The following is a 24,784-nucleotide window of genomic DNA, read 5'->3' as shown; positions in this document are numbered from 1 at the left end:
GACACACATCCTACACTACACATGTACTGGAGTACACAGACACACATCCTACACTACACATGTACTGGAGTACACAGACACACATCCTACACTACACATACTGCCACCAGAGTTCTGAACACACACACACGGACACACAGACACGCACAGACACGCACAGACACACACACACACACACACACACACACACACACACACACACACACACACACACACACACACACACACACACACACACACACACACACACACACACACACACACACACACACACACACACACACAGACTGATCTCAGTTAGTATGTTGTAGTCTGTCTAATAATTAAATCACACAAGACTGACAGCCTGTAATTTTATTAAAAGCATTCAGTTGATTACATGGTAGTTTAGAGACCAACATCATAACAACAATCTACTTCATAATCAATAATCAATATCATAACATTTTTAATCAATAGCATCACTATCTCCATATATATACCAACAACAAACCAAAACGACGAGGAAAATATGATTTATAATAATACCTGGATGAATAATGGAAACACTTCAGGATAAAGAATCTAAGAAACACTAAATAAGATAAAGAATCTAAGAGACACTAAATAAGATAAAGAATCTAAGAGACACTAAATAAGATAAAGAATCTAAGAGACACTAAATAAGATAAAGAATCTAAGTGACACTAAATAAGATAAAGAATCTAAGAGACACTAAATAAGATAAAGAATCTAAGAGACACTAAATAAGATAAAGAATCTAAGTGACACTAAATAAGATAAAGAATCTAAGAGACACTAAAGAAGATAAAGAATCTAAGAGACACTAAATAAGATAAAGAATCTAAGAGACACTAAATAAGATAAAGAATCTAAGAGACACTAAATAAGATAAAGAATCTAAGAGACACTAAATAAGATAAAGAATCTAAGAGACACTAAATAAGATAAAGAATCTAAGAGACACTAAATAAGATAAAGAATCTAAGAGACACTAAATAAGATAAAGAATCTAAGTGACACTAAATAAGATAAAGAATCTAAGAGACACTAAATAAGATAAAGAATCTAAGAGACACTAAATAAGATAAAGAATCTAAGTGACACTAAATAAGATAAAGAATCTAAGAAACACTAAATAAGATAAAGAATCTAAGAGACACTAAATAAGATAAAGAATCTAAGAGACACTAAATAAGATAAAGAATCTAAGAGACACTAAATAAGATAAAGAATCTAAGTGACACTAAATAAGATAAAGAATCTAAGAGACACTAAATAAGATGAAGAATCTAAGAGACACTAAATAAGATAAAGAATCTAAGAGACACTAAATAAGATGAAGACAAAAGCAGAAAGCAATACATTCTGGACACAAAATAGCCATTACTGAGCTACTCTCTTAAAATAATCAAACCCCATGTTACCCAAAACCCTGTGTTACCCCAAACCCCATGTTACCAAAAACCCCATGTTACCCAAAACCCCATGTTACCCCAAAACCTCATGTTAACCCAAAACCCCATTTACCAAAAACCCCATGTTACCCCAAAACCTCATGTTACCCAAAACCCCATGATACCAAAAACCCCATGTTACCCCAAAACCTCATGTTACCCAAAACCGCATGTTACCAGAACCCCATGTTACCCAAAACACCATGTTACCAGAACCCCATGTTACCAGAACCCCATGATACCCAAACCCCCATGTTACCCAGAACCCCATGTTACCCAAAACACCATGTTACCCCAAACACCATGTTACACAAAACCCCATGTTACCCAAAACCCCATGTTACCCAGAACCCCATGTTACCCAAAACCCCATGTTACCCAAACCCCCATGATACCCAAAACACCATGTTACCCCAAACACCATGTTACACCAAACCCCATGTTACCCAAAACCCCATGTTACCCAGAACCCCATGTTACCCAGAACCCCATGTTACCAAAACCCCATGTTACCAAAACCCCTTGTTACCCAGAACCCCATGTTACCCAGAACCCCATGTTACCCCATGTTACACAAACCCCATGTTACCAAAACCCCATGTTACCCCATGTTACCAAAACCCCTTGTTACCCAGAACCCCATGTTACCCAGAACCCCATGTTACCCCATGTTACACAAACCCCATGTTACCAAAACCCCATGTTACCCCATGTTACCCAAACCCCATGTTTATCTGGTGGTAAAAACAAACTAAATGAATAATGGTGGTTGCAATCACTCCTTTTAGATTTCTTCCAAGGTTCTAGAAAATTAAACTCATTCTGAACTTGTTATTAAAATTAGAACCACTTCAGGTTTGTCACCACATTTTAAACACCAGTCCACTGCTGACCATCGATTTAAAACACAAAACTGACCTAAGATCAGCCTGTAGGGTCAGCTTCATTCTACTCCTACTCTGTCCCCTGGGCTGCTCTCTCCTCTCCCGGTCCAGCTTCAGCTCTGGAGCTCAGAGAGACCATCTCCATGGCATTGACATAAAGATCCATGCTGCTCACCCTGTTCACTCTCTTCTGCCTCCTGGTGGGCTAGAGAGACACAGCACCAACAGTCAGACATTTACTCTCTAGTATCTCCATTCTCTCTCCCTCCCTCTCCCTCTAGTTTAAATGACTTGTAACGTCTGAGTAAATGTCTTTACCTTGTAGTACAGGTAGGAGGTGTTGATTGTTGTCAGTAGGATCAGCAGCACTACAACGTGTCTGATGATGAAGGCTGGCAGAGGAGAGGCTGCAAACAGAAACACCTTTGATGAGGGGACTGATCATCATCACATTGATCTGTGGGAAATCTGTCAATGACAAAGTTATAAGTCTGGTTCCTGTTCAGTTACCTGTGATGGTGAGGGAGAGGAGCTCACTCTCAGAGGAGAAATTATGAGAGAAAACATAATTCTCATAAACACAGATGTAGTTCCCTTGGTGGGAGTCATCTGCAGCAGGGAAGAGGAAGGCAGCAGAGTGATTGACAGCTGGCTGGATCTGGGTTCTGTTGGAGCCGGTGAACGTGAGGAGGAAGGAGCCTCCTGGGTACTGTGGCTGAGTGGAGCAGGTGATGGTGAAGTTGTAGCCCCTGAACATCTCAGGCCCCTGGTGGCCCCTGAAGAACCCTCCCATTGGGTCAGTCAGGTAGATATCAGGCTGGACCAGGAGATCTGTAACAATAAAAGAGAACAAGAAAAACCTCTTCAACTAGTTTCCTATAGATATGACAATAACATCAGCATGTAACAGTGCCAGCCACCCTCCCTCACAGGGCAACATGAGTAGTGGGCCTACAGTCACTGAGACAACATATGTTGATATCAGGCTGAAGCAGGACATCTGGAACAAGAGGAGAGAAAAAGAAAACTTAGCTCCTCAACTACTTTCCTTATTTAGATGTGACAATAACATGACATGTGACAGTGGTAGTGAGTAGAGACGTTCACTGAGAACAATCACATACAAAGCATTCTGGGATATTTAAGTTGTATTTGATTTCTACTTGACTGAGTGATCTATTTAGAAAAGCAGACTGACAAGCTAAACAGTCATCATGAGAGGTGCAGAGGAAGTTGTATGAATGAAGGAAATCAGTTGAATATAATTATAATATGTTGTTATTACCTGAGCAGATCACTGTGAGTCCAGGAAGGAGATCATAACTTCTAAAACACTCCCTCAGTGAAGACTCAGACCCAGAACAGGAAACTGCAAACCCTCTATTGGTGTTTCCAGGAAGTACTGAAACATTGGAGCCACAACCCATCTGTCTACACACTACTACAGCTATAGACATCACGTCAGAGAAAGTTCCCACAGTCCTCCACTCTCCCTGGTCGTACCACTCCACTCCACCAGCACAGCGACTGCCTCCTCCCACCAGCCTCACATCATCAGGCTCTGAGAAAAGAGGAGAGAGAGACAGTAATCTGACTATTTTCTCACTAAAACACACCTATATTTTCTCTCATATTCTTCACTCCAGGTGAGAAACAATGTTGATTGAGTGACAAACTGTTTCTTACCTGAGCAGGTGAGTCCAACAGCATTACCAGGTAGGCAGGTGTTGTTCTCTCTGTCTGAGGTGTCACAGTCCAGGAGAAGGGACTCTTTGCCTTTACACTGGAACTCTTTATCCCAGGTCTGACCCTCACCTCCTCCATAGAGCCCCCCCTGTAGAGCTGCAGGAGCCCCACAGCCAACATCCCTACAGACTACCTCTGCATCCTGCCGGTCAAAGTCAGCTTCACACACTGAGGCCCAGGACTGATTGGACTTCACCTCCACTCTCCCAGAGCAGAGACCAGCTCCATCCACAAGCCGCACAGACTCTGGAGAAAAAGAGTTGGTTGAACATTCAATCAGTTTTGTTGATGACACTGTCAAGGACTAAACACAAATATGTTGGATAAAAGATAGTAGTTTGCTATGTTTGATACTGTAAGAGGTAGAAATGGGTTCTTAGTCACTCAGGATCGGGTTGGGAATAATGCAGGCAGGAGACAGGAATAAGTTCACTTCACTTTATAGAAAATAAACAGCTGGACATCCATCAGGCAGCTTCACTTCAGTACCATCTGAACTACAATGATCTGCCCATGAACATCTCCCATAAACCAATATGACAAACACAAATATAATGTTTAAATACATCTGACATCTCTCCCTCTATTTAAATGAAATAAAAACACATAATTCATGATACATGGTAATATTGTATAATGTATAAATAAATCTCTCAATGTGACCAGTCTCTTACCTGAACAGGTCACACGATGATAATATCCACTAAGACAGTAACCAAGTCCTCCTATGATGTCACACTGTCCAATAGAAGACTCGTTTCCACGACAACCATATAGTGCGACTCCTCTTCTTTCATCTCCAATCAGAGGTCCTCTAGATTCAGATACAGGATTCCCACAGTCCAGCTCTCTACACACAACATTAACCTCTATCATGCTCCACCAACTAGGACATAGACCCAACCACTCTCCTCTGTAGAAGACTTCCACTGTCCCAGAAGAGGAAGTGGTCGCATTCACCAGTCTGACTGATTGTTCAGCTGTAAACAGCAGAGAGGAAAACACAGTGGTGAGGACAGATGATGACAGTGATTCTGTTATTCTAACAGCAGTGATGCTTTGTGGTTGACAAGTATTAGTAGTTCCATAAAACACTACTTGTTATTGGGGTTTAGAATGGTTTGTATGGACACATGAATTTCTCCATGTTGGATAATAAAGTTGACTAATATTGAACTGCTATAATCACTGTAGATTTATACTCTACCTACCTGGTGGACTGACGCTTTGAGCCTGGAGATCTGAGGAGAAAGAGAGAGAGAGAAAGGGAGGAGAAAGGGAGGAGTCAGAGGAAGAGAGAGACAGAGGTTAAATGAACATCAACATGACCTTTCATGATGTGATGGGGAAGACAGGCTTATCGTTGGTATGGTGCAACAACACCCATGTGTAAACACATTCCCCATCTCTCCTCCACCCTCCTCTCTCCCCTACCCTCCTCTCTCCTCCACCCTCCTCTCTCCCCTACCCTCCTCTCTCCCCTCCCTTTCTCTCTCCCCTCCCTTTCTCTCTCCCCTCCCTTTCTCTCTCCCCAACCCTCCTCTCTCCCCCCTCCCTTTCTCTCTCCCCTCCCTTTCTCTCTCCCCTCCCTTTCTCTCACCCCTCCCTTTCTCTCTCCCCTCCCTTTCTCTCTCCCCAACCCTCCTCTCTCACCCATCCCTTTCTCTCTCCCCTCCCTTTCTCTCTCCCCTCCCTTTCTCTCTCCCCAACCCTCCTCTCTCTCCCCTCCCTTTCTCTCTCCCCAACCCTCCTCTCTCTCCCCTCCCTTTCTCTCTCCCCAACCCTCCTCTCTCACCACCCCTCCCTTTCTCTCTCCCCTCCCTTTCTCTCTCCCCAACCCTCCTCTCTCACCCCTCCCTTTCTCTCTCCCCTCCCTTTCTCTCTCCCCAACCCTCCTCTCTCTCCCCTCCCTTTCTCTCTCCCCAACCCTCCTCTCTCGCCCCTCCCTTTCTCTGTTACCCAAGTCAACTCAACAGGCCTGATGCTATATGTCAGGGTCAGGCTGGGCCAGGATAGGAACAGGTTACTGGTTATGATGACATCACTGGTGAGAAGTCACTAATGAAAAGATATTCATTTGATTTAAATGTTTGTCTCTCTCTCCTCCCCTGTCTCCTTCTACCAACCCAGTCTGTTAGTAAGAACTAACTCTCTCTCTCTCCTCCCCTGTCTCCTTCTACCAACCCAGTCTCTTAGTAAGAACTATCTCTCTCTCCCTCCTCCCCTGTCTCCTCCTCAGTCTGTCAGTGAGTAAGAACTATCTCTCTCTCTCCCTCCTCCCCTGTCTCCTTCTACCAACCCAGTCTGTTAGTAAGAACTATCTCTCTCTCTCTCTCTCTCCTCCCCTGTCTCCTTCTACCAACCCAGTCTCTTAGTAAGAACTATCTCTCTCTCCCTTCTCCCCTGTCTCCTCCTCAGTCTGTCAGTGAGTAAGATCTATCTCTCTCTCCTATCTCTCTCTCTCTCCCTCCTCCCCTGTCTCCTCCTCAGTCTGTCAGTGAGTAAGATCTATCTCTCTCTCCTATCTCTCTCTCTCTCCCTCCTCCCCTGTCTCCTCCTCAGTCTGTCAGTGAGTAAGATCTATCTCTCTCTCCTATCTCTCTCTCTCCCTCCTCCCCTGTCTCCTCCTCAGTCTGTCAGTGAGTAAGAACTATCTCTCTCTCTCTCCCTCCTCCCCTGTCTCCTCCTCAGTCTGTCAGTGAGTAGGAACTATCTCTCTCTCCTATCTCTCTCTCCCTCCTCCCCTGTCTCCTCCTCAGTCTGTCAGTGAGTAAGAACTATCTCTCTCTCTCTCCCTCCTCCCATGTCTCCTCCTCAGTCTGTCAGTGAGTAGGAACTATCTCTCTCTCCTATCTCTCTCTCTCTCCCTCCTCCCCTGTCTCCTCCTCAGTCTGTCAGTGAGTAAGAACTATCTCTCTCTCTCTCCCTCCTCCCCTGTCTCCTCAGCAGTGGCTTAGCCTCGAAGTGGTAGTTCACACAAGCTCACAGAACGGGACCGCGAGTGCTGAAGTTCGTCGCGTGTAAAAATCATTACATTACATTACATTTACATTTAAGTCATTTAGCAGAAGCTCTTATCCAGAGCGACTTACAAATTGGTGCATTCACCTTATGACATCCAGTGGAACAGTCACTTTACAATAGTGCATCTGAATCTTAAAGGGGGGGGGTGAGAAGGATTACTTATCCTATCCTAGGTATTCCTTAAAGAGGTGGGGTTTCAGGTGTCTCCGGAAGGTGGTGATTGACTCCGCTGTCCTGGTGTCGTGAGGGAGTTTGTTCCACCATTGGGGGGCCAGAACAGCGAACAGTTTTGACTGGGCTGAGCGGGAACTGTACTTCCTCAGTGGTAGGGAGGCGAGCAGGCCAGAGATGGATGAACGCAGTGCCCTTGTTTGGGTGTAGGGCCTGATCAGAGCCTGGAGGTACTGAGGTGCCGTTCCCCTCACAGCTCCGTAGGCAAGCACCATGGTCTTGTAGCGGATGCGAGCTTCAACTGGAAGCCAGTGGAGAGAGCGGAGGAGCGGGGTGACGTGAGAGAACTTGGGAAGGTTGAACACCAGACGGGCTGCGGCGTTCTGGATGAGTTGTAGGGGTTTAATGGCACAGGCAGGGAGCACAGCCAACAGCGAGTTGCAGTAATCCAGACGGGAGATGACAAGTGCCTGGATTAGGACCTGCGCCGCTTCCTGTGTGAGGCAGGGTCGTACTCTGCGGATGTTGTAGAGCATGAACCTACAGGAACGGGCCACCGCCTTGATGTTAGTTGAGAACGACAGGGTGTTGTCCAGGATCACGCCAAGGTTCTTAGCGCTCTGGGAGGAGGACACAATGGAGTTGTCAACCGTGATGGCGAGATCATGGAACGGGCAGTCCTTCCCCGGAGGAAGAGCAGCTCCGTCTTGCCGAGGTTCAGCTTGAGGTGGTGATCCGTCATCCACACTGATATGTCTGCCAGACATGCAGAGATGCGATTCGCCACCTGGTCATCAGAAGGGGGAAAGGAGAAGATTAATTGTGTGTCGTCTGCATAGCAATGATAGGAGAGACCATGTGAGGTTATGACAGAGCCAAGTGACTTGGTGTATAGCGAGAATAGGAGAGGGCCTAGAACAGAGCCCTGGGGGACACCAGTGGTGAGAGCGCGTGATGAGGAGACAGATTCTCGCCACGCCACCTGGTAGGAGCGACCTGTCAGGTAGGATGCAATCCAAGCGTGGGCCGCGCCGGAGATGCCCAACTCGGAGAGGGTGGAGAGGAGGATCTGATGGTTCACAGTATCGAAGGCAGCCGATAGGTCTAGAAGGATGAGAGCAGAGGAGAGAGAGTTAGCTTTAGCGGTGCGGAGCGCCTCCGTGATACAGAGAAGAGCAGTCTCAGTTGAATGACTAGTCTTGAAACCTGACTGATTTGGATCAAGAAGGTCATTCTGAGAGAGATAGCGGGAGAGCTGGCCAAGGACGGCACGTTCAAGAGTTTTGGAGAGAAAAGAAAGAAGGGATACTGGTCTGTAGTTGTTGACATCGGAGGGATCGAGTGTAGGTTTTTTCAGAAGGGGTGCAACTCTCGCTCTCTTGAATACGGAAGGGACGTAGCCAGCGGTCAGGGATGAGTTGATGAGCGAGGTGAGGTAAGGGAGAAGGTCTCCGGAAATGGTCTGGAGAAGAGAGGAGGGGATAGGGTCAAGCGGGCAGGTTGTTGGGCGGCCGGCCGTCACAAGACGCGAGATTTCATCTGGAGAGAGAGGAGAGAAAGAGGTCAGAGCACAGGGTAGGGCAGTGTGAGCAGAACCAGCGGTGTCGTTTGACTTAGCAAACGAGGATCGGATGTCGTCGACCTTCTTTTCAAAATGGTTGACGAAGTCATCTGCAGAGAGGGAGGAGGGGGGGGGGGAGTGGGAGGAGGATTCAGGAGGGAGGAGAAGGTGGCAAAGAGCTTCCTAGGGTTAGAGGCAGAAGCTTGGAATTTAGAGTGGTAGAAAGTGGCTTTAGCAGCAGAGACAGAAGAGGAAAATGTAGAGAGGAGGGAGCGAAAGGATGCCAGGTCCGCAGGGAGGCGAGTTTTCCTCCATTTCCGCTCGGCTGCCCGGAGCCCTGTTCTGTGAGCTCGCAATGAGTCGTCGAGCCACGGAGCGGGAGGGTAGGACCGAGCCGGCCTGGAGGATAGGGGGCATAGAGAGTCAAAGGATGCAGAAAGGGAGGAGAGGAGGGTTGAGGAGGCAGAATCAGGAGATAGGTTGGAGAAGGTTTGAGCAGAGGGAAGAGATGATAGGATGGAAGAGGAGAGAGTAGCGGGGGAGAGAGAGCGAAGGTTGGGACGGCGCGATACCATCCGAGTAGGGGCAGTGTGGTAAGTGTTGGATGAGAGCGAGAGGGAAAAGGATACAAGGTAGTGGTCGGAGACTTGGAGGGGAGTTGCAATGAGGTTAGTGGAAGAACAGCATCTAGTAAAGATGAGGTCGAGCGTATTGCCTGCCTTGTGAGTAGGGGGGGAAGGTGAGAGGGTGAGGTCAAAAGTGGAGAGGAGTGGAAAGAAGGAGGCAGAGAGGAATGAGTCAAAGGTAGACGTGGGGAGGTTAAAGTTGCCCAGAACTGTGAGAGGTGAGCCGTCCTCAGGAAAGGAGCTTATCAAGGCATCAAGCTCATTGATGAACTCTCCGAGGGAACCTGGAGGGCGATAAATGATAAGGATGTTAAGCTTGAAAGGGCTGGTAACTGTGACAGCATGGAATTCAAAGGAGGCGATAGACAGATGGGTAAGGGGAGAAAGAGAGAATGACCACTTGGGAGAGATGAGGATCCCGGTGCCACCACCCCGCTGACCAGAAGCTCTCGGGGTGTGCGAGAACACGTGGGCGGACGAAGAGAGAGCAGTAGGAGTGGCAGTGTTATCTGTGGTGATCCATGTTTCCGTCAGTGCCAAGAAGTCGAGGGACTGGAGGGAGGCATAGGCTGAGATGAACTCTGCCTTGTTGGCCGCAGATCGGCAGTTCCAGAGGCTACCGGAGACCTGGAACTCCACGTGGGTCGTGCGCGCTGGGACCACCAGATTAGGGTGGCCGCGGCCACGCGGTGTGGAGCGTTTGTATGGTCTGTGCAGAGAGGAGAGAACAGGGATAGACAGACACATAGTTGACAGGCTACAGAAGAGGCTACGCTAATGCAAAGGAGATTGGAATGACAAGTGGACTACACGTCTCGAATGTTCAGAAAGTTAAGCTTACGTAGCAAGAATCTTATTGACTAAAATGATTAAAATGAAAAATCATCTGTCCTCGGTTGCAACACTCACTTCCGAATTCCAAACTTCCTCTGGAAGAAACTTCAGCACAAGAACTGTTCGTCTGGAGCTTCATGAAATTAGTTTCTACAGCAGAGCAGCAGCACCCAAGCCTAAGATCACCATGTGCAATGCCAAGCGTCTGCTGGAGTGGAAACACTTTCTCTGGAGTGATGAATCTCGTTTCACCATCTGGCAGTCCGTACCACAAACCTGGGTTTGGCAGATGCCAGGAGACGCTACCTGCCCCAAAACATGGTGCCAACTGTAAAGTTTGGTGGAGGAGGAATAATGGTCTGGGGTTGTTTTTAATGGATCGGGTTAGGCCCCTTAGTTTCATTGAAGTGAAATCTAATCGCTACAGCATACAATTACATTCTAGACTATTCTGTGTTCCCAACTTTGTGGCAACAGTTTGGGGAAGGCCCTTTCCTGTTTCAGCATGACAATGCCCCTGTGCACAAAGCGAGGTCCATACAGAAATAGTTTGTTGAGATCGATGTGGAAGAACTTTACTGGCCTTCACAGAGCCCTGACCTAAACCCCATTGAATACCTTTAGGGATGAATTGAAACGTTGACTGCGAGCCAGGCCTAATCGCCCAACCTCACTAATGCTGTTGTGGCTGAATGGAAGCAAGTCCCTGCAGCAATGTTCCATCATCTAGTGGAAAGCCTTACCAGAAGACGGGGCTGTTATAGCAGCAATGTTCCATCTTCTAGTGGAAAGTCTTCGCAAAACAGGGGTGTCTTCTGAGAGGGTCTCTTCTGAGAGGGGCTGTTATAGCACAAAGGGGGGGACCGACTCCATATTAATGCCCATGATTTTGGAATGAGATATTAGATGAGCAGGTGTCCACATACTTTTGGTCATGTAGTGTACATTCCCCTTCCATGCAAATGTGTAACTCTTTGCAGATGAGATTAAATCGAATTTAATTTTTTTTAAATCATTAATATCAGAGGTCAGGGTCAAGCTGAGCCGGACCAAGAGTGGAAAAGGTTGCTGGTTATGATGACATCACTGGTGAGAAGTCAGTAAAGACAAGATATTCAGTTGGCTGCATGTTAGTCTGTCAGCCCTATCTCTGTTGACATCTCACTTTCTCTCCACGCCTTCTCTCTCTCTCTCTCTGTTCCTCTCTCTCTCTTCCTGACAGATAGCATCATACCTGTTGCCTTGGTAACAGACCTCTATTATCAACACCCCCCTTCTCCTACTCTAACATCAGACCAATATAATATATAATATGTCAAGTATAAGTAGTTCCATAAAACACTACTTGTTATTGGGTTTTAGAATGGTTTGTGTGGACACATGACTTTCTTCATGTGGGATAATAAAGTTGACTAATATTGAACTATTATAATCACTGTAGATTTATACTCTACCTACCTGGTGGACTGACGCTTTGAGCCTGGAGATCTGAGGAGAAAGAGAGAGACAGAGGACAAATAGAGAGACAGAGAGAAAGGGAGAGAGAGACAGAGGTTAAATCAACATAACATGACCTTTCTGTTATGCAGGTGAATGAGGACCCAAAAGCGACTTGGCGAAAACAGAGTCTTTAATCCAGTAAAGTAAATCTACAATCATAAAGCATAATTCCACTCGTAATGACGAGAACAGACTGGAGACTCGATCATGAACTGCAGGTTGCCTCGGGAAGGCACTTGAACGTAGCAGACTCAGACACCTGCTCACCACGCAGCATCTGAGGGAAACACGACACGACAGGGCGATACACAGACACAGCACGGTGAACAATAGACAAGGATCCGACAGGGCAGAAACGGAAAACAAGGGGAGAAATAGGGACTCTAATCAGGGAAAAAAGATAGGGAACAGGTGTGGGAAGACTAAATGATTGATTAGGGGAATAGGAACAGCTGGGAGCAGGAACGATAGAGAGAAGAGAGAGAGGAAGGGAGAGAGAAAAAAGGGAACGAACCTAAAAAGACCAGCAGGGGGAAAACGAACAGAGGGAAAAGCAAAATGACAAGATAATATAAGACAAAACATGACAGTACCCCCCCCCACTCACCGAGCGCCTCCTGGCGCACTCGAGGAGGAATCCTGGCGGCAACGGAGGAAATCATCAATAAGTGAACGGTCCAGCACGTCCCGAGACGGAACCCAACTCCTCTCCTCAGGACCGTAACCCTCCCAATCCACTAAGTATTGGTGACCCCGTCCCCGAGAACGCATGTCCATGATCCTACGTACCTTGTAAATAGGTGTGCTCTCGACAAGGACGGGAGGGGGGGGGGGAGACGAACGGGGGTGCGAAGAAAGGGCTTGACACAGGAGACATGGAAGACAGGATGGACGCGACGAAGATGTCGCGGAAGAAGCAGTCGCACAGCGACAGGATTGACGACCTGGGAGACACGGAACGGACCAATGAACCGCGGAGTCAACTTACGAGAAGCTGTCGTAAGAGGAAGGTTGCGAGTGGAAAGCCACACTCTCTGGCCGCAACAATACCTTGGACTCTTAATCCTACGTTTATTGGCGGCTCTCACAGTCTGTGCCCTGTAACGGCAAAGTGCAGACCTCACCCTCCTCCAGGTGCGCTCACAACGTTGGACAAACGCTTGAGCGGAGGGAACGCTGGACTCGGCAAGCTGGGATGAGAACAGAGGAGGCTGGTAACCCAGACTACTCTGAAACGGAGATAACCCGGTAGCAGACGAAGGAAGCGAGTTGTGAGCGTATTCTGCCCAGGGGAGCTGTTCTGCCCAAGACGCAGGGTTTCTGAAAGAAAGGCTGCGTAGTATGCGACCAATCGTCTGATTGGCCCTCTCTGCTTGACCGTTAGACTGGGGATGAAACCCGGAAGAGAGACTGACGGACGCACCAATCAAACGACAGAACTCCCTCCAAAACTGTGACGTGAATTGCGGGCCTCTGTCTGAAACGGCGTCTAACGGGAGGCCATGAATTCTGAACACATTCTCGATGATGATTTGTGCCGTCTCCTTAGCGGAAGGAAGTTTAGCGAGGGGAATGAAATGTGCCGCCTTAGAGAACCTATCGACAACCGTAAGAATCACAGTCTTCCCCGCAGACAAAGGCAGACCGGTAATGAAGTCTAGGGCGATGTGAGACCATGGTCGAGAAGGAATGGGGAGCGGTCTGAGACGACCGGCAGGAGGAGAGTTACCTGACTTAGTCTGCGCGCAGTCCGAACAAGCAGCCACGAAACGGCGCGTGTCACGCTCCTGAGTCGGCCACCAAAAGCGCTGGCGAATAGACGCAAGAGTGCCTCGAACACCGGGATGACAAGCTAACTTGGCAGAGTGAGCCCACTGAAGAACAGCCAGACGAGTGGAAACAGGAACGAAAAGGAGGTTACTAGGACAAGCGCGCGGCGACGCAGTGTGCGTGAGTGCTTGCTTAACCTGTCTTTCAATTCCCCAGACTGTCAACCCGACAACACGCCCATAAGGAAGAATCCCCTCGGGATCAGTAGAAGCCACAGAAGAACTAAACAGACGGGATAAGGCATCAGGCTTGGTGTTTTTGCTACCCGGACGGTAAGAAATCACAAACTCGAAACGAGCGAAAAACAACGCCCAACGAGCTTGACGGGCATTAAGTCGTTTGGCAGAACGGATGTACTCAAGGTTCTTATGGTCTGTCCAAACGACAAAAGGAACGGTCGCCCCCTCCAACCACTGTCGCCATTCGCCTAGGGCTAAGCGGATGGCGAGCAGTTCGCGGTTACCCACATCATAGTTGCGTTCAGATGGCGACAGGCGATGAGAAAAATAAGCGCAAGGATAAACCTTATCGTCAGACTGGAAGCGCTGGGATAGAATGGCTCCCACGCCTACCTCTGAAGCGTCAACCTCGACAATGAATTGTCTAGTGACGTCAGGAGTAACGAGGATAGGAGCGGACGTAAAACGTTCTTTTAGAAGATCAAAAGTTCCCTGGGCGGAACCGGACCACTTAAAACACGTCTTGACAGAAGTAAGAGCTGTGAGAGGGGCAGCAACTTGACCGAAATTACGAATGAAACGCCGATAGAAATTAGCGAAACCTAGAAAGCGCTGCAACTCGACACGTGACCTTGGAACGGGCCAATCACTGACAGCTTGGACCTTAGCGGAATCCATCTGAATGCCTTCAGCGGAAATAACGGAACCGAGAAAAGTAACGGAAGAGACATGAAAAGAGCACTTCTCAGCCTTCACGTAGAGACAATTCTCTAAAAGGCGCTGGAGAACACGTCGAACGTGCTGAACATGAATCTCGAGTGACGGTGAAAAAATCAGGATATCGTCAAGATAGACAAAAACAAAGATGTTCAGCATGTCTCTCAGAACATCATTAACTAATGCCTGAAAAACAGCTGGCGCATTGGCGAGACCAAACGGCAGAACCCGGTACTCAAAATGCCCTAACGGAGTGTTAAACGCCGTTTTCCACTCGTCCCCCTCTCTGATGCGCACGAGATGGTAAGCGTTACGAAGGTCCAACTTAGTAAAGCACCTGGCTCCCTGCAGAATCTCGAAGGCTGATGACATAAGGGGAAGCGGATAACGATTCTTAACCGTTATGTCATTCAGCCCTCGATAATCCACGCAGGGGCGCAGAGTACCGTCCTTTTTCTTAACAAAAAGAACCCCGCCCCGGCCGGAGAGGAAGAAGGCACTATGGTACCGGCGTCAAGAGACACAGATAAATAATCCTCGAGAGCCTTACGTTCGGGAGCCGACAGAGAGTATAGTCTACCCCGAGGAGGAGTGGTCCCCGGAAGGAGATCAATACTACAATCATACGACCGGTGAGGAGGAAGGGAGTTGGCTCGGGACCGACTGAAGACCGTGCGCAGATCATGATATTCCTCCGGCACTCCTGTCAAATCGCCAGGTTCCTCCTGAGAAGTGGGGACAGAAGAAATGGGAGGAATGGCAGACATTAAACACTTCACATGACAAGAAACGTTCCAGGATAGGATAGAATTACTAGACCAATTAATAGAAGGATTATGACATACTAGCCAGGGATGACCCAAAACAACAGGTGTAAAAGGTGAACGAAAAATCAAAAAAGAAATAGTTTCACTGTGGTTACCAGATACTGTGAGGGTTAAAGGTAGTGTCTCAAATCTGATACTGGGAAGATGACTACCATCTAAGGCGAACATGGGCGTAGGCTTGTCTAACTGTCTGAAAGGAATGTCATGTTTCCGAGCCCATGCTTCATCCATGAAACAACCCTCAGCCCCAGAGTCAATCAAGGCACTGCATGTAGCACCCGAACCGGTCCAGCGTAGATGGACCGACATAGTAGTACAGGATCTAGATGAAGAGACCTGAGTAGTAGCGCTCACCAGTAGCCCTCCGCTTACTGATGAGCTCTGGCCTTTACTGGACATGAATTGACAAAATGTCCATCAAATCCGCAATAGAGGCACAGGCGGTTGGTGATCCTCCGTTCCCTCTCCTTAGTCGAGATGCGAATACCTCCCAGCTGCATGGGCTCAGTCTCTGAGCCAGAGGAGGGAGATGGTTGCGATGCGGAGCAGGGAAACACCGTTGACGCGAGCTCTCTTCCACGAGCTTGGTGACGAAGATCTACCCGTCGTTCTATGCGGATGGCGAGAGCAATCAAAGAGTCCACACTGGAAGGAACCTCCCGAGAGAGAATCTCATCTTTGACCACTGCGTGGAGTCCCTCCAGAAAACGAGCGAGCAGCGCCGGCTCGTTCCAGTCACTAGAGGCAGCAAGAGTGCGAAACTCTATAGAGTAATCCGTTATGGATCGATCACCTTGGCATAGGGAAGCCAGGGCCCTAGAAGCCTCCCTACCAAAAACTGAACGGTCAAAAACCCGAATCATCTCCTCTTTAAAGTTCTGGTAATTGTTTGAACAATCAGCCCTTGCCTCCCAGATAGCTGTGCCCCACTCTCGAGCCCGGCCAGTAAGGAGTGAAATGACGTAAGCAACCCGAGCTCTCTCTCTAGAGTATGTGTTGAGTTGGAGAGAGAACACAATATCACACTGGGTGAGAAAGGAGCGGCACTCCGTGGGCTGCCCGGAGTAGCAAGGTGGGTTATTAACCCTAGGTTCCGGAGGCTCGGCAGGCCAGGAAGTAACAGGTGGCACGAGACGAAGACTCTGGAACTGTCCAGAGAGGTCGGAAACCTGAGCGGCCAGGTCCTCCACGGCATGGCGAGCAGCAGACAATTCCTGCTCGTGTCTGCCGAGCATGGCTCCTTGGATCTCGACGGCAGTGTTACGAGCGTCTGTAGTCGCTGGGTCCATTCTTTGGTCGGATCCTTCTGTTATGCAGGTGAATGAGGACCCAAAAGCGACTTGGCGAAAACAGAGTCTTTAATCCAGTAAAGTAAATCTACAATCATAAAGCAATATTCCACTCGTAATGACGAGAACAGACTGGAGACTCGATCATGAACTGCAGGTTGCCTCGGGAAGGCACTTGAACGTAGCAGACTCAGACACCTGCTCACCACGCAGCATCTGAGGGAAACACGACACGACAGGGCGATACACAGACACAGCACGGTGAACAATAGACAAGGATCCGACAGGGCAGAAACGGAAAACAAGGGGAGAAATAGGGACTCTAATCAGGGAAAAAGATAGGGAACAGGTGTGGGAAGACTAAATGATTGATTAGGGGAATAGGAACAGCTGGGAGCAGGAACGGAACGATAGAGAGAAGAGAGAGAGGAAGGGAGAGAGAAAAAAGGGAACGAACCTAAAAAGACCAGCAGGGGGAAAACGAACAGAGGGAAAAGCAAAATGACAAGATAATATAAGACAAAACATGACACTTTCATGATATGATGGGGAAGACAGTGATATGGTGCAACAACACCCATGTGTAAACACATTCGCCATCTCTCCTCCACCCTCCTCTCTCCCCTACCCTCTTCTCTCCCCTACCCTCTTCTCTCCCCTACCCTCCTCTCTCCTCCACCCCCCTCTCTCCCCTACCCTCTTCTCTCTACTGCAAATCTCTCTATCCCCTCCCTCCCATCATCTCTACTCTACCCTTCTCTCTCCTATCCTCCACTCTCCCCTTCCCTCCTTTCTCCCCTCCCCTTCTCTCTACCCTACCCTCTATCCCCTACCCTCCTCTCTCCTCTACCCTTCTCTCTCCCCAACCCTCCTCTCTCCTCCTCCTCAAATCTCTCTCCCCACCCCTCCTCTCTTCTCATCTCTCTCTCTCTCTCTCTCTCTCTCTCTCTCTCTCTCTCTCTCTCTCTCATTCTCTCATTCTCTCTCTCTTCGTGACGTATAGTGTTGGACCTGTTGATCTTGACTTAGCTAATAGACCTCTATCATCTACACCCCTCCCTTCTCCTACTCTAACATAACACCAATATAATATAGAATACATAATATATTATTTCATTAATTTACATAGAGACAGATACAATCAATCATTGACACACTGAATATACAACAGTCAGATGCAGGACACCATCACAACTTAACTGACATTAGTGCCTGTCCCCAGATGGACAGTTAGACTACAGTAAAGTACATTTACAGGTGATCACATCATTGTCCTGCTTTGAGACACATTTTTACTGTCTGCTTCCAGTTGCATGTTATTTTACTAACCCTGCAAATTATAATATATCTTACAATATTACATCATATCTCAATAACTGTCACAAGTGTATATCAGTATAAGAGCATCCTACCTGTGCTCCACAACAGGGTCATCAGTACCACTGCAGGTATCATATCTGTCTCTAACTGGGCCTCCACTGACATACACAAGTCACTGTCATGTAGAGAGGACTGAAGACTGGAACGTGCTGCTCGGCTATATGACTTCTATGTCATTAGTTCATTAGGTCTTTGATGTGAGATAAACTTCTTAGCAACTTATCTTGGATCAGTGGTTGAACACACTACAGCAAACTAACATGTTAAAAAAAACTCCACAGGAAACTGCTGACAGAGCAGCAACGTTACACATAGTGTCCTATAATATCACCTCTAACTTTCTACTGATTGAGTTCAACTCTTATAGAATATTGGCTTAATGTTTCAGCACCTAAATATAAACAGTACCAGCACCCAAAATGAGTACTGATGAGGTCTCATGTCAGAGCAGGAGAAGGGGGGATGTGGTGTAGAAGCTAGAGGTCTGTTACCCAAGTCAACTCAACAGGCCTGATGCTATATGTCAGGGTCAGGCTGGGAGAAGAGAGGAACAGGTTACTGGTTATGATGATATCACTGGTGAGAAGACAGTGATAAAAATATATTCTCTCTCCACCTCCTCCCTCTCTACCCTACTTCCCTTCCCCTCCCCCTCTTTGTCTCCCTCCCATCCTTTAATTTATATTAAATAAAGTAAGGGGAGGTAGAAGAAGGGGAAAGGGGGAGAAGAGGAGAGGAGAGAGAAGAGGAGAGGGAGGAGAAGAGGAGAGGGGGAGATGAGGAGAGGAGAGGGAGGAAAAGAGGAGAGGAGGGGAGGGGGGAGAAGGGGAGAGGGGGAGAAGAGGAGAGGGGGAGATGAGGAGAGGGAGGAAAAGAGGAGAGGAGGGGAGGGGGTAGAGAAGAGGAGAGGAGAGGGGGCAGAAGAGGAGAGGAGAGGGGGAGATGAGGAGAGGGGGGAGAATAGGAGAGGAGATAAGGGAGAAGAGGAGAGGGGAGAGAAGGGAGAAGAGGAGAGGGGAGAAGGGAGAAGAGGAGAGGGGAGAGAAGAGGAGAGGAGAGAAGGGAGAAGAGGTGAGGAGAGAAGGGAGAAGAGGAGAGAAGAGGAGAAGGGAGAAGAGGAGAGGAGAGGGGGCAGAAGAGGAAAGGAGAGAAGGGAGAAGAGGAGAGGTGAGGGGGAGAAGAGGAAAGGAGAGAAGGGAGGAGAGGAGGGGGGAGAAGAGGAGAGGAGAGGAGAGGAGAGGAGAGGGGGGAGAAGAGGAGAGGAGGGCCTGCCTGCCTGTAGTATATACACGAAATATACAATAGTATGTGGACACCTGCTCGTCAAACATCTCAATCCAAAATCATGGGCATTTGCATGGATTTACCCCCCCCATTTGCTGCTATAACAGCCTCCACTCTTCTGGGAAGGCTTTCCTCTAGATGTTGGAACATTACTGCTATAACAGCCTCCACTCTTCTGGGAAGGCTTTCCACTAGATGTTGGAACATTGCTGCTATAACAGCCTCCAGTCTTCTGGGAAGGCTTTCCACTAGATGATGGAACATTGCTGCGAGCACTTGCTTCCATTCCAAGAGCATTAGTGAGGTCGGGCGATGAGGCCTGTCAGTCAGCGTTCCAATTCATCCCAAAGGTGTTTGACGTTTTTAATGTCAGGGCTTTGTGAAGTTCTTCCACACCAATCTCAACTAACCATTCATGTATGGAACTCGCTTTGTGTACAGGGGCGTTGTCAGGCTGAAACAGGAAAGGGCCTTCCCCAAACTGTTGCCACAAAGTTGGAAGTACAGATTCCTCTAGGATGTCATTCTCTGCTGTAGCATTAAGATTTCCCTTAACTGAAACTAATGGGCCCGAACCATGAAAAACAGCCCCAGACCATTATTCCTCCTCCACCAAACTTTACAGTTGTCACTATACATTAGGGCAGGTACCGTTCTCCTGGCATCCTTCAAACCCAGATTAGTGTGTTGTATTGCTAGAAGGTGAAGATGATTCATTACTCCAGAGAATACGTTTCCACGGCTCCAGAGTCCAGTGGCTGTGAGTTTTACACCACTCAAGCCGACGCTTGACATTGCCCATATTGATCTTAGGTTTGTATGCAGCTGCTCGGCCGTGGAAACCAATTTCAGGAAGCTCCTGACAAACAGTTTATTGTGCTGATGTTGCTTCCAGAGGCCGTTTGGATCTAGTTAGTGAGAGTTGCAACCAAGTACAGATGATTTTTACACGTTACCCTCTTCAGCACTCGACGGTCCTGTTCTGTGAGCTTGTGTGGCCCACTACTTCTTGGCTGAGTCGTTGTTGGTCCCAGATGTTTCCACTTCACAATAACAGCACTTACAGTCGACCAGGCAGCTCCAGCAGGGCAGGAATTTGACAAACTGACTTGTTGGAAAGGTGCCATCTTATAACGGTGTCACGTTGAAAGTTACTGAGATCTTCAGTAAGGCCATTCTACTGCCAATGTTTGTCTATGGAGATTGCATGGCTTTAAACACCTGGCAACTGGTGTGCTGAAATTTTAAACTACTATTTGAAGGGGTGTCCACTTCTATTGTATATATAGTGTATTCACCCAGCTGGTCCAATATCACCTGTGATGCTGTCTGGTCCAGGGGAGTATCACCTGTGATGCTGTCTGGTCCAGGAGAATATCACCTGTGATGCTGTCTGGTCCAGGGGAGTATCACCTGTGATGCTGTCTGGTCCAGGAGAATATCGCCTGTGATGCTGTTTGGTCCAGGAGAATATCACCTGTGATGCTGTCTGGTCCAGGAGAATATCACCTGTGATGCTGTCTGGTCCAGGAGAATATTACCTGTGATGCTGTCTGGTCCAGGAGAATATCACCTGTGATGCTGTCTGGTCCAGGAGAATATTACCTGTGATGCTGTCTGGTCCAGGAGAATATTACCTGTGATGCTGTCTGGTCCAGGAGAATATCACCTCTCACAATATTGTGATGGCAGGGTAGATTCATAAAGTGGAGTGATGATGTTATGTAAGGATCAGACTGTATAGGCTATATTACATGTATTTAGTGTATTATTGGGGCAGCAGGGTTGTGGTTAGAATGTTATGTAAGGATCAGACTGTATAGGCTATATTACATGTATTATTGGGGCAGCAGGGTAGTGGTTAGAATGTTATGTAAGGATCAGACTGTATAGGCTATATTACATGTATTTAATGGCTATATTACATGTATTATATTACATGTATTTAGTGTGTTATTGGGGCAGCAGGGTTGTGGTTAGAATGTTATGTAAGGATCAGACTGTATAGGCTATATTACATGTATTATTGGGGCAGCAGGGTAGTGGTTAGAATGTTATGTAAGGATCAGACTGTATAGGCTATATTACATGTATTATTGGGGCAGCAGGGTAGTGGTTAGAATGTTATATCAGGGTCAGACTGTATAAAAGCCAAGTACTAAGAATGAAGAGTCAGTTCTTCCATGGAATTGTTCAGCTTTGTTACTGTTTGTAATAAAGTCTAGTTGAATTCACAGGTTCTGGTTTTGGTGAAATAGTTGATTCAGTCAATGTGTCTAAACTGTAAGAACATTGAAATTAAGTTGTTTTCATGTCTTTATTAACAACAACCTGAAAATAAATATTTAAAACCTTCAACTAAAACCAAACGTATATTGGACATTGGATATAGTCTTCTTTTCCACGTCTTTTCAATGACATTTAGCTTGGTGGTTCAGCCCAATGTCAAAACACAGCTTTAATGTGTCCAAATCAATAACCAATATGCAGAAACCATTTGTGATATTGAAAACCTAAACATAAAATGTACCATCTGCACAAACATCTGCAACAATAATCAGATTACTTGTATTTTTTAAACAAGCACCTTTTAAAATGCACCAGAAACACTGTTGTTTTGACAACTGGTTAAGGACAACTAAATCACTGATATCAACCAATGCTTAAGGTAAATCAGGTTTTGGTGCTGTTTCTGTTATATCATATAAATATCACTCTTTAAAAAAACACATGGAAATTTCCCCCTATATTAATATCCATGGTTAGAGAAACAACCTGAACAGAAGACAGTCAGCTACATTTGGAGAGATGCATTTACATTTAGAATGTCGTTAAACAAAGGAACGCAACACTTATTTCTCATCATTAAAATATCATGTTGAAATCATTTGTGCAAACACTGGAGATCATTTTCTCCTGTTAAAACTAACAGCTCAAAAACCACATGGAATCTGGGAACAATGTGTACATCACTGGTTAGAGGACAACTTGTAAAAACATCTAGCTACATTTTGATTCCAGTGGGTCACATTGCTGTAAGTGTAACACAGCTCATTTTACTGTTAGTTAAAACATTTCTGTTATATCATTAAATATCACTCTTTCAATTCAGAGCCTGGATTTTCCCCTGAATGTTAAAACCATTCTCATGCAGAAATCAATTGAAAGGACATCAACTTTAATGTTCATTCTACATTGTGACATTATTAAAATACTCCTACTACAATGTTAAAACATTCTACATTGTGACATCATTAAAATACTTCTACTACAATGTTAAAACATTCTACATTGTGACATCATTAAAATACTCCTACTACAATGTTAAAACATTCTACATTGTGACATCATTAAAATACTCCTACTACAATGTTAAAACATTCTACATTGTGACATCATTAAAATACTCCTACTACAATGTTAAAACATTCTACATTGTGACATCATTAAAATACTCCTACTACAATGTTAAAACATTCTACATTGTGACATTATTAAATTACTCCTACTACAATGTTAAGACATCATTAAAATACTCCTACTACAATGTTAAAACATTCTACATTGTGACATCATTAAAATACTCCTACTACAATGTTAAAACATTCTACATTGTGACATCATTAAAATACTCCTACTACAATGTTTAAACATTCTACATTGTGACATCATTAAAATACTCCTACTACAATGTTTAAACATTCTACATTGTGATATTAATTCATTAATATCATGAAACTCCTTCATTAATGCATTTTCTGATGTTTGATCAGAGATCTTTTATCAGAGTATCTCTTGTCACATTGACCACAGCTATGAGGTTTCTCTCCTGTGTGTGTTCTCTGGTGTATAATCAGATGACTAGATGTAGTAAAATTCTTCCCACATAGTTCACAGCTGTAAGGTTTCTCTCCTGTGTGTGTTCTCTGGTGTGATACCAGGCTGCTTGACTGAGTAAAACTCTTCCCACATTGATCACAGATATAAGATTAGTCTCCTGTGTGAATTCACTACACTATGAATACGTTTATAATGTTACTGTCTGCTTGATTTACAGTAGTGTCTCGTTACTCTGTTTGTGTAGAGAACTGTTACTTAATGGACATAAAACATGGACTATAAATAATATAAATGTAGCAATTACATATTTCCCCTTTAACACCACACATCAGTTCAACAACTGCAGAGTTTGTGCCTCTGTTTTTAAGACAGTACTTACTAGTGTTAATCACGGCCCGGTTTCTCAAAACCATCTTATGGCCAAGTTCACCGTCAGAACCATAGGATGCGTTAAGATGCGTTGGGGAAACCGGGCCCAGATATCCAGTTTCCTCCTTTTCTTCCACTGAAACGTCTTTCTCTTCTTCTTTCACGGGAACAGCCTCACCCTCTACTTGTTTTTGTATTGTAACATCCTTCTCGTCCTCCTCCTCTTTCAGGAGAGCTTCTTTCTCCGTCCAGAAGACCTCCTCTTCTTTAGCAGGAGAGCAGCTTAGTGAACTCATGGTCGGAGATGTTCGCTAGCTAGCATTAGCAACTAGCCCAGTTCTAAGCTAATTTAGCAAACCAGCTAGCTGACAAACAACATAGTTATATAATTAAATGGGCCAACACGTACATACGACAGAAGTGTGTTTAATACACAGCGACTAACATACACCAAAACAGTGTAAAGAGAGTGAATGTTGTAGCTATGTTTGCTATAAAGCTACCGAGGTGTCTGTTGTTGTTGAAGGAGCGTCCCGTCCACTAGATTATACGTCACACTGGCAGCGTCGCCTGAACCTAAAAGACGCACATCGCCATCTGCTGACTGGAGGGGCAACGCAGTTGAGGAACCAAACGTTTATTTTTCATTTATTTCATTAAAGTTTATTATTATATATTAAAGTAGTAACGATTAAATTGTCAACATTTATTTCAATGGACAATTCTATGAACTGTTCTGTGAAATGTGTTGGCTTGAGATGAATTGCAGGAGCTTGCAGTGATTTGTAGGCTTGCATGTTGTCTGGATAAGAGCGTCTGCTAAATGACTTAAATGTAAATGTAAATGTCTACTTTGATGCTAATTAGCATTTTCGAATCCGAGAGTAGAGAGAGACAAATATATTGATACAAGTATTTGTATTTATTATGGATCCCCATTAGTTCCTGCCAAGGCAGCAGCTACTCTTCCCGGGGGTTTAATATGGATCCCCATTAGTTCCTGCCAAGGCAGCAGCTCCTCTTCCTGGGGTTTATTATGGATCCCCATTAGTTCCTGCCAAGGCAGCAGCTCCTCTTCCTGGGGTTTATTATGGATCCCCATTAGTTCCTGCCAAGGCAGCAGCTACTCTTCCCGGGGGTTTAATATGGATCCCCATTAGTTCCTGCCAAGGCAGCAGCTACTCTTCATGAGGTTTATTATGGATCCCCATTAGTTCCTGCCAAGGCAGCAGCTACTCTTCCTGGGGGTTTAATATGGATCCCCAT

The 24,784-nt window shown here is 46.2% G+C and overlaps 1 protein-coding gene across 1 annotated transcript; it reads right to left on the bottom strand.

Annotated features, from left to right (window-relative positions):
• Positions 1 to 2,160: 2,160 nt before the first annotated feature.
• On the bottom strand, positions 2,161 to 24,412 carry LOC124027184 (deleted in malignant brain tumors 1 protein-like). The gene is made up of 9 exons (XM_046339650.1): positions 23,529 to 24,412; positions 11,762 to 11,791; positions 5,299 to 5,328; positions 4,762 to 5,067; positions 4,028 to 4,333; positions 3,627 to 3,902; positions 2,852 to 3,172; positions 2,660 to 2,748; positions 2,161 to 2,546 (listed from the first exon to the last, which is right to left on the bottom strand). Exons 1-9 carry the CDS (start codon positions 23,812 to 23,814, stop codon positions 2,412 to 2,414), a joined length of 1,779 nt encoding a protein of 592 aa, XP_046195606.1. The 5' UTR covers positions 23,815 to 24,412; the 3' UTR covers positions 2,161 to 2,411.
• Positions 24,413 to 24,784: the final 372 nt, after the last annotated feature.

The sequence above is a fragment of the Oncorhynchus gorbuscha genome, unplaced genomic scaffold (genome assembly GCF_021184085.1).
Source record: "Oncorhynchus gorbuscha isolate QuinsamMale2020 ecotype Even-year unplaced genomic scaffold, OgorEven_v1.0 Un_scaffold_2977, whole genome shotgun sequence".
Taxonomy (NCBI): domain Eukaryota; kingdom Metazoa; phylum Chordata; class Actinopteri; order Salmoniformes; family Salmonidae; genus Oncorhynchus; species Oncorhynchus gorbuscha.
This window is presented reverse-complemented; position numbering and strand designations above follow the sequence as displayed.

Bases quoted from the DNA above. Each gene is read 5' to 3' on its own strand.
- LOC124027184 (XM_046339650.1), bottom strand. From the start codon at position 23,814: ATGAGTTCACTAAGCTGCTCTCCTGCTAAAGAAGAGGAGGTCTTCTGG. The intron at 5,329-11,761 runs GTAGGTAGAGTA...CTTTCTCCTCAG, and splicing joins TCAAAGCGTCAGTCCACCAG to ATCTCCAGGCTCAAAGCGTC. The intron at 5,068-5,298 runs GTAGGTAGAGTA...TGCTGTTTACAG, and splicing joins TCAAAGCGTCAGTCCACCAG to CTGAACAATCAGTCAGACTG.